Below are 13,270 nucleotides of genomic sequence, written 5' to 3' on the forward strand. Positions count from 1 at the left end.
TTTTTTTTTTAAATAGGGAGTTATAAAGGTCTTTAAAATAAACCATCACTGAACTTATTAAAGCTGGACTATGACACTATTTTCTTCTAGATCTGCTGTACAGGCGAAACAGCCGAAACTTTGTTGCATTATTTTCCTGTCATCACTGTAAAGCTGCTTTGAAACAATCTGTATTGTAAAAAGCGCTATATTAAATAAAAGTGACTTGACGACTTATACATAATTATTATAATTATTTACACTGATTAGCTCTAGAAAACCTACTATGCTTTTCTTTCAAATGTATTGGCAGTAATTTGTTCTGTGTGCACAAATTCATACATTCATTATTCATTCATTTTACCATTGTGAATTAGCAGAGGGTTATTCACAACAGTTCAGTGTGACTGCCACTAGGGGGCGAAATGTGGCAATCGTACCCAAAATGTCAGAGATTATTTGAAAGGAAGATAAAACTGAAGACTAAAGTTTGAAGATTCTGTGCAGATACATTACCCTATCTGTCAAAAGCTTCTGGAGAACCTGGATTTCTGCTTCAGCACTAGCCAAGTCCTGAATGGCTTGAGCAGCCTGAAACTTGGTGCTCTGCAACTCCTCTGCATTCTACATGCATATAAACACATAATCATCAGTAAACCTTTCTCACATTGATGCTGCTCCGAAAAGATTTCAAGTACCCTGCACTTTGTCTTACCGCTGCTCTCTCCAGATGTATTTTTTCTATAGTGCTATGAAGAGAGTGAAGTTTGTCCTTAGCTGCAGACAGTTGTTCGGCAGCCATTCTGTCAGCAGAGGAAAATGATCTCCTGAGTGCCTGCAACTCCAGACTGAGAGAATCCAGCTGCTCTTGAGTCTGGCTCTCCTCGGCTTTCATCTAGAAAAACAACTAACTATTACATACATGGCTGCTTAAAGCAATATCCAAAGTAAAATACTTACAAAGTAAACAGTTTAGGTCTATTGTGGATCTATAAATCACTCATAGCTGACTGAAAATAAAGCATTTCTATAAAGGCACTGGTAACTATAAACTCTCATTCAGTTTAAAGTTGTCCATAGGGTCGAAGAGTAAAAAAAAACTTTTCTTGCTAAGGTTCCCTACACCTAACATTACATTTTGATTAAAGCTCTGAAAGTATCTCAATCATGACAACTTTGGCAAATAAATTTAACAGCATTTTTATTGTTAGGAATGTTTCCCTTTCAAACATTCGTTCGGTATCTCTCAATGGGAAACGCCTTGGGCAAATGGATCTGCTATGCTGCTGGTACTGGCATGAGTGAAGTACAATCAGCTACTTCGAAGAGATTCATGACTGAACTACGCATTTAATCTCAAAACTGAGCAAAACAGAACAAAATCAAGAAGGTGGCAAACAAATTTAACAAAAGAGGTTTCAAATGTTGAATATGTTGGGACCTGTTTATCTTGTTCTTCTAATTCAGCAAGCAGACGGTCCCTATCGATTTCGGTCTCCTCTAAACGTTTCAGCATCAAGTACTGCTGCTCATGAGCATCTTCCAGCTCCTCCCTCAACCTATGGAGCTCCACTTCCTCACCACACCTCTCTGCTGCCTGCTGGAATCAAACAGAGGGAGATCAGCATCACTTCATACGAAGACATTATACTGGAATATGTGAGCATCTAATTGAAGATATTTTAAATAATGATGAATTGAATGCTCACCTGAGTCTGGTATCTCTCATGGTACTTCCTGAGTCTCTCTCTGAGCAAACCCATTTCTCCAGCGAGTCTGTCCTGGCAACGCTGGGCCTCGTGTCGATCTCTCTGAGCTGCAGATACTACACGATGCACCTCCTGTTGTAGCTCTATGAATTTCTTGTTCACTGGTTCCCCGAGGTCTTCAAAGCTGCAACTGGATGGGATAACAAAGACATTTCACAATCTGTTGGACACATCTGTAGCCACACAGTTCAATTATTTTAATTTGCTAAAACATATAATAAGAATCTATCATACCTTAGTTCCTCTTGTCCTGTAGCTATGGCTCTGGACAGCTCTCCTAAATGTTTCGCCACATTCTCAGGGCGAAGCAGCTCATTCTTAACCTGCTCTAAATCACCATGAAGAGCATCCACCTTCTCCTTAAGACTGTCTCTCTCCTCCTGTGAAATACATTTTCAGCCAGGGATTCAGAGATGTGAGTCTTACTGGAGGCTGAATGATACTCATACATCATCAAGCAGCAGAATGTACTGTACAGTACACTTTTACAGGCAGTGAAGGTTTTTAATGAGGTGACGGGTATCTGCACTTCAGTTATCCATCCTTTGGTCTTTCCAAGAATTTTCCCATGCTTATAAAGGGATAGGTCTGACTGAGCTTTATTATTCTGGTTTGAGGTCTGACGTGCAGTAACACACCTGAAGAGTGTTGACCTGTTGCAGAAGCTCCGTGTTCTCGAGCTCTCTGTTGGCAGCCATGTGCATCTGAGCCAAAGCATTCTCTTTTGCCTGTCTTTCTTTCTGCAGCTCCGCCTGCAGTGCTGAGTGCTCCATCTGTAAATGTGGAAGGGAAGAAAACTTAAATGTTAAAATTTAATTTAAAGCCATTTGTGTGAGGAACAAATTTTAATCATTCACTCTTACACATATTCAAATCTAGTACACTACTGTTCAAATGTTTTGGGGTGTTGGGGTATTTTTTTTATAAAAATTAATGGTAACACTTTACAATAAGGTTTGATTTATTAACATTAATTAATGCATTAACTAACATGAACTAACCATGAGCAATACATTTGTTACTGTATTTGTTAATCTTTGTTAATGTTAGTTAATAAAACTACAGCTCTTCATTGTTTGTTCATGTCACTTAACAGTGCATTAATATTATTTCACAATATTGCTGTGTTTATGGTATTTTTGAACAATTAAAAACAGCCTTGGTGAGCATAAGAGACCAAGATACATTAAAAATCTTACCGACTGCAAACTTTTGAATGGTAGTGTAATAATTTTTGCTGATAATACACATGAAATAATGTAAATATGTGACATCCAGCTTGTTGTTGAAGTATATTTCAAGAAGATGAGGACATATCAAGAATATTTGAAGTATAGTGCACAAATTGTTTAATTGTGAGAGCTGCTCCTTTTTGGAGGTTGATTGGCACTAATCACTAATCACTTTCTTTTTATGAAAAGAGGCAACATGAATATTAAACCTAACATTTTGTGAAATGAAAAGAAAAAAGGTTTAGAGCAACAATTTTTATTTTCAGGTGAACTATTCCTTTAAAAAAAAAACTATAATACATTATGGATGAATATGCAAAAATCTATGAAGAGATTTCCTACTTGACTGAGTCGACGCAGTCTGCCGAGCTCCTCCTTCAGTTGCGTGGCCTCAGTATCTCTTTCCTGCAGTTGGGTCTCCAGCTCTGCCTCATATTTACTGACCTGACCCTGAGCCTGCTTCAGCTCTTCGTTCTCCTTCCTCAGATCCTCTAACTCCTGCTGCTGATACTGCAGCTCCTGTAACACAACAAACAATATGATAATGTTGACTTGACATATTGTTACAGAGTGGTGTATTAAAACTTAAAACTGCACTGTTGAGCATTGTGTCAGAATCAGACTCCAACCTCCTGTGCGCTTTCAGCACTCAGAGCATCTTTCTCCAGCTGTGTGCATTGAAGCTCCTTCTCACATAGGAGGTTCTGCAGAGTATCTTTCTCCCTCTGCAAAAGTCTGCAATCTGACTGGGCTCTTCGTGCCTGTTCCTTCATCCCCTGCAAATACTCCTGAAGTCCTGAGATTATGCCCTCTAAGTCACGCTTGAGTACTTCATTGGCAGCTATCTGACCTAAATGAGTGGAGAATGTTTCATCTTACTTATTTTCATTTAAATATATTGTATTCATAATGGATCCAACGACATCATTATCCAATAAAGGAAAAGTAAATTCTAAAAAGTTCCTCACCATCAGTAAGCTGTTGCTCTAGTTCTTTGATCTCCTGCGTTTCCATGTGGATGCGCGTGATCATATCATCCAGCCTGCCCTCCAGTTCCTGGTGCTTTCTGCTCATGATGGCCAGCAGCTGTGTCTTTTTGGACAACTGAGCCTTCACATGGGCCTGCAGAAGAGATGGCAGAGAGTCAGTGCAAAATCAGTAGAATCACAAGTACAACACAAGAGATATGTGATATGATGTCAGTTTAATGTTGAACAACTTTATTTTTAGTGTTTTATATAAGGGACCAATATAGTACTGAGACTGCTCTCATTAGAGTCACAAATGATTTGCTCTTATCATCCGATCGCAGTTGTATCTCTCTATTAGTGTTACTTGATCTTAGTGCTGCATTTGACACCATTGACCACAACATTCTTTTTAAATAGACTAGAAAACTATGTTGGCATTAGTGGAATTGTACTAGCATGGTTTAAATCATAGTTATCTGACCGTTATCAGTTTGTAGCAGTAAATGAAGAGATGTCTTATCGATCACAAGTTCAGTATGGCGTACCACAAGGCTCAGTACTAGGACCGTTGCTGTTCAAGTATGCTACCATTAGGAGATATCATTAGGGAACATGGAATCAGCTTTCACTGTTATGCCGATGATACTCAGCTGTATATTTCTTCAAAACCTAACGAAACTTACCAATTCACAAAATTAACGGAAATGCATAGCTGATTAAAAAAATTGGATGACTAATAATTTCCTACTATTTAATTCTGAAAAAACAGAGATTCTAATTATTGGACAAAAAACTTCCACACGTAACAACCTAGAATACTGTCTAACACTTGATGGCTGCACTGTTAAGTCTTCGTCGTCAGTTAGGAACCTGGGTGTGCTCTTTGATACCAATCTTCCATTTGAAGGTCATGTGTCTAGTATCTGTAAACCCGCATTTTTCCATCTCAAAAAAATATCTAAATTACGCCATATGCTCTCATTGAAAAATGCGGAACAATTAGTTAATGCGTTCATGACCTCAAGGCTAGATTATTGTAATGCTCTACTGGGTGGTTGCCCTGCATGCTTAATAAACAAACTACAGCTGGTCCAAAATGCAGCAGCTCGAGTTCTTACCAGAACCAGGAAGTATGACCATATTAGCCCGGTTCTGTCAACACTGCATTGGCTGCCTATTAAACATCGTATAAATTTTTAAATATTGCTGATTACTTACAAAGCACTAAATGCTTTAGCTCCGCAGTACTTGAGCGAGCTCTTAACGCAATATAGTCCTTCACGTCTATTGCGGTCTCAAAGTTCCGGCCAGTTGATAATACCTAGAATATCAAAATTGACTGCTGGCGGTAGATCCTTTTCCTATTTAGCACCGAAACTTTGGAACAGTCTAACTACCATTGTCCGGGAAGCAGACACACTCTGTCAGTTCAAAGCTAGACTAAAAACACATCTCTTTGACCTAGCATTCACATAATACATTATCGACTTCTATAATTCAATGTTAGGCTGCATAGATTAGGTCAGCCGGAACTGGGGACACTTCCCCTAAATCCTGATGTACTCGTTAGTTACATCATAAGAAGAATGGCATCTACGCTAATTCTAGTGTCTTTGTTTATCCAGTGGTTTTCCCGCAGCCTGCCGGATCCAGGTCGTTTCCAGATCTGACAAAGGACCTTAGCCTCTCCCTATGGAGGATCCCTATTCCACAGCGTTGTGGAAATTTCGGTTCGCGTACCTACCCCGAAGTGATAAAATAAAATTCTGTATCAAAATTTATAGGCAGGACAAGTAGTTTGTTTAGGCATGGTTTGTAGGGAATTACAAACCTGCCCAGTGCCCACATATATTCAAACACACATAACTATAGAATCAATTCTTAAATCGCATGTGAGCGCCATCAGCGTTTATCACAGGTTCGCGTTTAAAGTCTGTTTAGAGAAAACGGTGTCGTCTTAGCGGCCCCTAATTTAATAACAAATGATCATTTCGACGGAAGCGAATCAATCAAAACTAACTTTAGCTGGAAAATAACATTAGTCAAGAACCGCTCTAAAATCAAACCAATCTCTGTTACCTTAAATTATATGTTTATCTCTGTAAAGCTGCTTTGAAACAATCTACATTGTTAAAAGCGCTATATAAATGAGGATGACTTGACTTGACCATAACATTAAAGAGATTGAGGGCCAGTTTACACCAAGGATGATGACTATAAAAATAACTATAACGTTTTAATAATCATTCTAATTCTATGAGAAAATTGAAGTCCACACCACAACAATAATGACACAAAGGAATGATATCAATGGAATCACTTTCAGATTTTCTTTTTTAACTGATAAAGGGAGAAAAAAAAACACAATCCATCCTGTTTTAAGGAGCTCAAGCATTGAAAGTGGCAGACAACATATGCAGTGGGTACTAATAATAAACATAAAGTTATCATGTGTTGTAGTGGACGCTAATATAGTTATTGTTATAGTTATCATTCTTGACGAAAACAGGCCTATGTGGACTCATTTGATGTGGACCAGTAAACATCAATCCAGCAACCACCTAAACACCTTAGCAACACACAGGCAACCACCAAAAACACCCTAGCATCCTGGAGGGGACTTTGATTGAGAAACACACACAAATGTGCAATTGTACAAATGTAGAACTACTAGGTTTCATCATTAATGCATTTAAAACTGATCTAGACTGAAAAATTATTTGCAGTCTTTTCAAATCAATCTGATACAAATCTCAGAACAGAACTAAAAAAAGACAAAGACACATCCCAATTCACATAGACTGAGAAAAAAAATTGGTGTAGAAACACTTTTCACTCACAAATTGCTAGAAAATTTCTCAATTAATTACAAAATTGGCAAGAACACATTGTAGTTATTGTTATAGTTGTGGTTCTCATAGGGGACACTTAATATTCTCATTGAGGACACTTAATATTCAACAATATTATTTATTTGACTGCACTGACACTTTTAGATGAGAACTGAACTGAGCTGGATGATGACATCAATCATTGTTTTTTGCAGAACTGCGTTAGATGAAATGAACTAATTTAATAACTGATTAACTTTTACAACGGAACTGAATCAACACTGAACTGAAATCAGCTGAACAATGACTATTTTATTTTTAAAGCTGCTTTACAGTCGAAATAAACTGTTCGCATCAATAAATAATTTTCCTGTTATCACTGTGTGGTGAGCAGGACGGCCGAGGGACGTGAGAGAACGTCGCGAGGCCGGTGGTGCGATTGCTAATGAGCAGCACCTGTGAAGCACACCGGTCTCGCATCTCTCACGGAGGAGCGGAGGCATAAAGGGGGAGCGACGGAGTGGATGAGCGAGAGAGGAACAGGCCTGCTTTTGTTTGTGTTTTTTTTTTTTTTTTTTTTTTTTTGACAATCAAAATAAAACTTTATTTTAAATGAAATAAACACAATACCTGCCAGCAGTCCCTCACGGAACTGCTGGCTACCCAAAATAAAATATAACTACCTGCCAGCAGCCCCTCACGGACGACTGCTGGCTACCAAAATAAAATAAAATAAAACAAAACACAAACAAAAGCAGGCCTGTTCCTCTCTCGCTCATCCACTCCGTCGCTCCCCCTTTATGCCTCCGCTCCTCCGTGAGAGATGCGAGACCGGTGTGCTTCACAGGTGCTGCTCATTAGCAATCGCACCACCGGCCTCGCGACGTTCTCTCACGTCCCTCGGCCGTCCTACTCACCACACACTGTAAAGCTGCTTTAAAACAATCTGTCTTGTATAAAGTGCTATATAAATAAAGGTGACTTGACTTGAATTAAACATGAAATTAAGTAGGAAAGTAGAAAGACTGAAATAGTATTGTCTTGTAAAACATACTCTTATGTTTTATATACTCTATAATCTTTGAGAAATAGCTGGTGTGTGGTGGGCGTTCTGGCACAATATGGCTGCCGTTGCATTATCCAGGTGGATGCTGCACATTGGTGGTGGTTGAGGAGATCCCCCCCTTCCATGTAAAGCGCTTTGAGTGCTGAGAAAAGCGCTATATAAATGTAATGAATTATTAAATATTTTTTTACAGTGTATTGTGGACAGTAATCAAAATTGGGAAGAAGGGACAGTCATGGGCTACTCTCTTGAGTAGGTACTAATTATGAATAAGTAATTACTTCACAACCACTAAAAAAGTACGTTCTATATAGTATGAATGTGTGTCGTATTTATTTGCCATGTTGCCCTTATCACGTAACCCACAGCATCAGTTGCGTCCCGTTGTTTGCCATTCAAAAATCCTCTACCGTGGCCTCATAGGATAGTTAAGTGTCCATTGTATCCACACTTCAGAATCCGCCGGAAGTAGTAGGTCATCCGGGTACTTTTTGCCTACTCCTTTAGGAGTACTGTGAATTCGGACATACTTCTTTTGTCATATACTACTATATTGTAGGGTTTGGGAAGTATGCGATTTCTGATGCAGCCTTGGACTTCTGCATTCGTTACTTCTCTACCCATACACTTCTTCTTCCCTTCCAACGATTATCTCAAAGTGATAATGTAACACTTGTATTAAGCATAATACATTGTTCAAAGGCCAGTTTGTTTTAAAACTTTGAACCAACCTTCTTTATAAATAAATATACCAAAGGTATTTATTTGTATCTAATGGTTTGGTCATAGTAATTTAACAATGCACATTGTTATCATGCCAACTGCTCTCAAATCTAATGTAAGCCATGTAAAATATGCAATCCAGCAAACCCTGTTGACATAATGATTTAGCAATTTCCTGTTTAATAACACGGAAAATATATTCCATATACATTCAAACTTACACATTCATGAAGCATATTTTGATCAACTTTAAAAAATGTAATACATGTTCTTATTGTTAGGTACCAATAATCATTTCAACAAACAAAATCAAGTCCCAAATTGCAACACTATGACAGCAGCCTCCCATGAGCCCCTCCTTGACCCCAGTGGGGTATTTACTTACTAAAGCGGTGTGGCTGCCATCTCTTTACTTTCTGTCTCTATATATCCATTTTTCTCCTGTTGCTGCCCCAGAAGGGGAAAGAAAGAGAACATTTCCTGTCTCTTTTAGCTCCGCTACACTAAACTTCAGAGCTTTTGTCCACAGAGTCCAACTATTATTAAAAGTAGCCCTCTCCACTAGACTTCATTCTCCCCCTCCTCCTCTACCCCTGCACTTTTTCCACCCTCCTCTCTACTCTCTTTGAATCAACACAGGAAACGTTCTGCCTCAGCCAATCAGTGCCCTTGTCTGGGGCCGGGTGGGAGTAAGGAACCTCTTTGGCTCCACCCACAGCATAAACAGATTTCCCCTAGGACAGAAGTTCTCTCTTCTTTCTTAAAGAGGCAGACGCCTCATTTTATACGACTTGATGCTGAGAATCATGGGTTAGTGATGATTAATTCCATAGAGATCTTCATCTTATTATTGTCACCTTTGTTGTTAGGGAGGTACCACAACACATCAGTAATTGAGACACATTTCCGACTACACTTTTTGTATGACAAACATTTTCTTTAACAGAAAACAGGAAGACATGAACTTTGTTGTTATATAACAAATGTTGTAGAAATGTGTAACCATTGTTCTTGGTTAAAGAAAAATGTTCTTGCATACTGTATATCCTTTAACATTTTAATCTATAAACTATACTAACTGTATGATACAATATTTGTCCTAAGCTTATCCTCAACCAGGGAAAAATAGCAAATATAGACAAAGCTGTAACAGCACTTCAGCTTAATTAGGCCTATATTTTAATGCTTTACGTTGTCTGCCAACCATTAACAGCCTATACTTTTTTTTTTAGCAATTGTTACAGAAATAAAAATTGAATGTTTTGTAACATTATAAAAGTCTGTCACTTTTGATCAATTCAACTTTTTTTTTTTACAGTTTTTACATTACAATATTTCTTTTCTGTATGTGAAAAGGTTTGGTGTTTTGTTACTTTTTTTTTTTTTATATATATATATATAATTTATGTATGTTGCATTATTTTAGTGTTGTGTATTTTACCCTGATGGTTTGTCTTTTAGTAACACTGTTCTGTGTATTTTTATTTATTAGCCATTGTTTATAGAATGGCCGTATTTAATGAATTGTAGTTTTTAATTTGGCCTTTTATTTTAAACATCTGTATTATTATGGGGGTTTACCTTCAGAAGATTTATGTAGTTTAAGTAGTTTGGTATATTAAAGTTGTGATGCAACTGAAGAAGCAACCGATCTTTTCTTCTGTATTGTAACATATTTGAGTGATTAGATAGATAGATAGATAGATAGATAGATAGATAGATAGATAGATAGATAGATAGATAGATAGATAGATAGATAGATAGATAGATAGATAGATAGATAGATAGATAGATAGATAGATAGATAGATAGATAGATAGATAGATAGATAGATAGATAGATAGATAGATAGATAGATAGATAGATAGATTACCGAAAAAGAAAAAAAAAGTACAGTGGGGACTTGGTTCAATGTATTGGTTGTTGATTGGATTTTGAGATGTGGGAGAAGTCTGAGAGAAGTCTGTTGTTTTTATCGGACTCTAATGTAATGAAATTTTGATTAAACATTCAGAGAAGAGGAGAAGAAACGTATGCATGTATGAATTGTTCAAAATCAGGGGCCGTATTCACAAAGAATTTTATCTTACCACTAGGAGTACTCCTAAATCGCACTAAAATATTTTAGCTAGGAGTTTTCTCCTAAAAGTTATTCACAACGCCTTTCAGACCTACTCTTAGTAAGGAAAAATGACAACTCCTAAACTAAGAGTGAGTCATCGTTGCTATGGATGACGTCAATTCTCATGCACGAGCTTCCTCGCAATGATCACAGTGATTGGTTGTTAGATGACAGGGCCATCATGCGGAACATAACACAGACGCAACAAATCATGAAATTACGACATCTAAATATGTCTGTGTCCTACACAAAATAATAATAGTAATGTCATCGAAATGCATATATAATGACATGTTTGTGCAGGCCCCAGTGAAGTGTAATTCTAAAAAGGCAGAGAAAGAGAGAAAAGTCGTGAATTAAATTAAATTAAATCAAGGTAACCTAATACCCCAATGAAAACCGCCACTTGCCTAATAATGAAAAAACGACACTTGCATTAACACTTGCTTGGTTAATTGACATCCTATTAGCCTAAATAGACTACTTAAAGCAAGGAAATGTTGCTCCTATTGAAGTAGCCTAAATATGTAATAGTTGAATGACGGTGGATGATGAACTCGCCAAAACGGAAAAGAAAGCTCAACTGGATGCAGGATCAGTTAGTGCTGCTGGCTCAGTTGGTGCTGAAAAAAAAAACATAATAAAAGGGAAATTCGGCACTGGAATATCAAGCAAAACTAAGCGTGAGACATGGGAGAGAGGATTTGTTTGCAAATCAATGCAGCATTCCCGCTTGTGTCGCGGACCCCGGACGACTGCGAGAGGCGGTGGTATGCGCTACAATCCTTTGTGAATAGGTCTTAGTGAGTTAGGAGTCCTCTCGACTTCTTTTAAGCTGTCCCAGACTTAGGTGCTACTTTTAGGGCTAAAATGCTTCGTGAATTACTCTTAGTGAAAAAAATTAGGAGTCCTAATGTTAGGAGTGACACGCCCATTATTTTTAGGAGTTGCTCCTAAATTCGCCAGTTAGGAGCTACTTTTAGCCTTAAAATTCTTTGTGAATACGGCCCCAGATTTATAACATGCATTTAGAAAATAGATAGGGTGAATTTTCATTTCATACCGACTTTATGATACATGCGTTTAAGAACTGTAAAATATGCATATTTCCGGCAACCACAGCTGCTAGTTTTTATACTGTAAATTTAACAGGATGTTTTTTGTAATTATTATTATGAATACATTTATTTACAGAACATTGGTGTCTGTGTTTTGCCTCTGTGTTATGACAACAATAATCCACAAGAAGTTGCACATAACAGAGATTTTACCATAATTAAGGGGGTTTTACTCACTCTGAAGCACATCGTCACAACAGCATTACTTAACCATGGTAAAATCACTGTAATTATTGCTTTAGCATCATAAGGTTGTATAAGCATAAGTGTTACTGACATGTCTGGGGTCACTGGGATCCAGGCTGTGCAGTAGATTCTGAAGCTGGTCCATTTCATTCTGGGCTTGATTCCTATCAGCATTCAGTGTGTCCAGCTGCCTCTCCACAGCCTCCATCTCTCCTCTTAGCTCTCCCAGCCTCTGTATCCTCCTTTGAAGCTCTTGCCTGAACTGCTCCTTCTCAGCGTCACAGATCTATGTGCAAATCAACATAGATACATTAAATTATTTTAAAAAATCTGAAATATCAATGGGGACTCAAGTTTGACTTAAACAGAGAAAATATTATCAGGGAGAACTGCAAGTGGTGTTTTAAAAACTTGTTTAAAGGGGAACATCTCACCCGTCTCTGAGAAACTGTCTCCTCTAGCTGCCGGAGCTCCTCACTGGCTCTAAGGATCTGCTGCTCTCTCATCTCAATTTCTGTAAGTAATTGCTGTAATCGCACCTCAGCTAAAAAAACAAAAAACAAAACAGATGCATTAGGAAATCTTGCAGAGATGTGGATCTTACAGTGGTCCCACAAAAACAGGAAAATGTCCTGCATCATTTGTTTGCTGATACCACTTGGTTTGATTATATTTGGGGGCCACTGTTCAATGGTCAACAGTCGTTTCAGTATTATTTGAGGGTAATATTGTACATAAAGTAAATGGTAAATGGACTGCATTTATATAGCGCTTTCACAGACCCAGTGGCCACCAAAGCGCTTTACATATTGACTCACATTCACCCATTCACTCACTCATTCATACATCAACGGAAAGTATGCACAAGCAAAGCGATTGTATGCAACTTAGTCCCAAACCTGAGCAGCATTGCTGGTAATAAGAATCAAAAACTAAAGATTGTTACAAGTAAAGCTAGTAAAAAATGAATAGCACACGTACAAATGAATTTACTTTATATAACTATTTAGACCCTTTAGTATAATGTGAATACACAGTACCCTTCAACCTTTGTACCTCTGAGCTGCGCATGTCTGGACATGTCATGTTCTCTGGGGTAGTCTGTCTCTGTCAGGTCCGGTGAGGCTGGCTGATGCTGGTCTCGTGCACCCAAGAGGATGTTCCTCTTCCGACAAGACTTTCCTATGTAGGGACTCTCGATAGAAAGTTTCTCTACCTCCACCTCCTGAACAACATAGAGAATGATGTCTCTAAAAATGAATATAATCCTACC

The 13,270-nt window shown here is 38.0% G+C and overlaps 1 protein-coding gene across 6 annotated transcripts in view; it reads right to left on the reverse strand.

Annotated features, from left to right (window-relative positions):
- The window catches only part of cntrl (centriolin), a 42,214-nt gene that overhangs the window by 19,515 nt on the left and 9,429 nt on the right, over positions 1-13,270 (reverse strand). For 4 of the 6 annotated variants that reach the window (XM_056236281.1, XM_056236248.1, XM_056236273.1 and 1 more), the window contains 12 exons: positions 13,054-13,222; positions 12,432-12,541; positions 12,089-12,283; positions 3,949-4,102; positions 3,610-3,830; positions 3,323-3,499; positions 2,387-2,521; positions 1,983-2,128; positions 1,689-1,878; positions 1,421-1,579; positions 695-874; positions 496-603 (listed from right to left, as the gene is read on the reverse strand). In XM_056236281.1, coding sequence (XP_056092256.1) covers positions 496-603; positions 695-874; positions 1,421-1,579; positions 1,689-1,878; positions 1,983-2,128; positions 2,387-2,521; positions 3,323-3,499; positions 3,610-3,830; positions 3,949-4,102; positions 12,089-12,283; positions 12,432-12,541; positions 13,054-13,222 — 1,944 coding nt within the window. The remainder of the gene's footprint in view (positions 1-495; positions 604-694; positions 875-1,420; positions 1,580-1,688; positions 1,879-1,982; positions 2,129-2,386; positions 2,522-3,322; positions 3,500-3,609; positions 3,831-3,948; positions 4,103-12,088; positions 12,284-12,431; positions 12,542-13,053; positions 13,223-13,270) is intronic. The other 2 variants (XM_056236256.1, XM_056236265.1) reach the window with 2 other exon arrangements.

This window comes from Rhinichthys klamathensis, unplaced genomic scaffold (assembly GCF_029890125.1).
Source record: "Rhinichthys klamathensis goyatoka isolate OS25496 unplaced genomic scaffold, OSU_Roscu_1.1 h1tg000019l_1, whole genome shotgun sequence".
NCBI classification, from domain to species: Eukaryota; Metazoa; Chordata; class Actinopteri; order Cypriniformes; family Leuciscidae; genus Rhinichthys; species Rhinichthys klamathensis.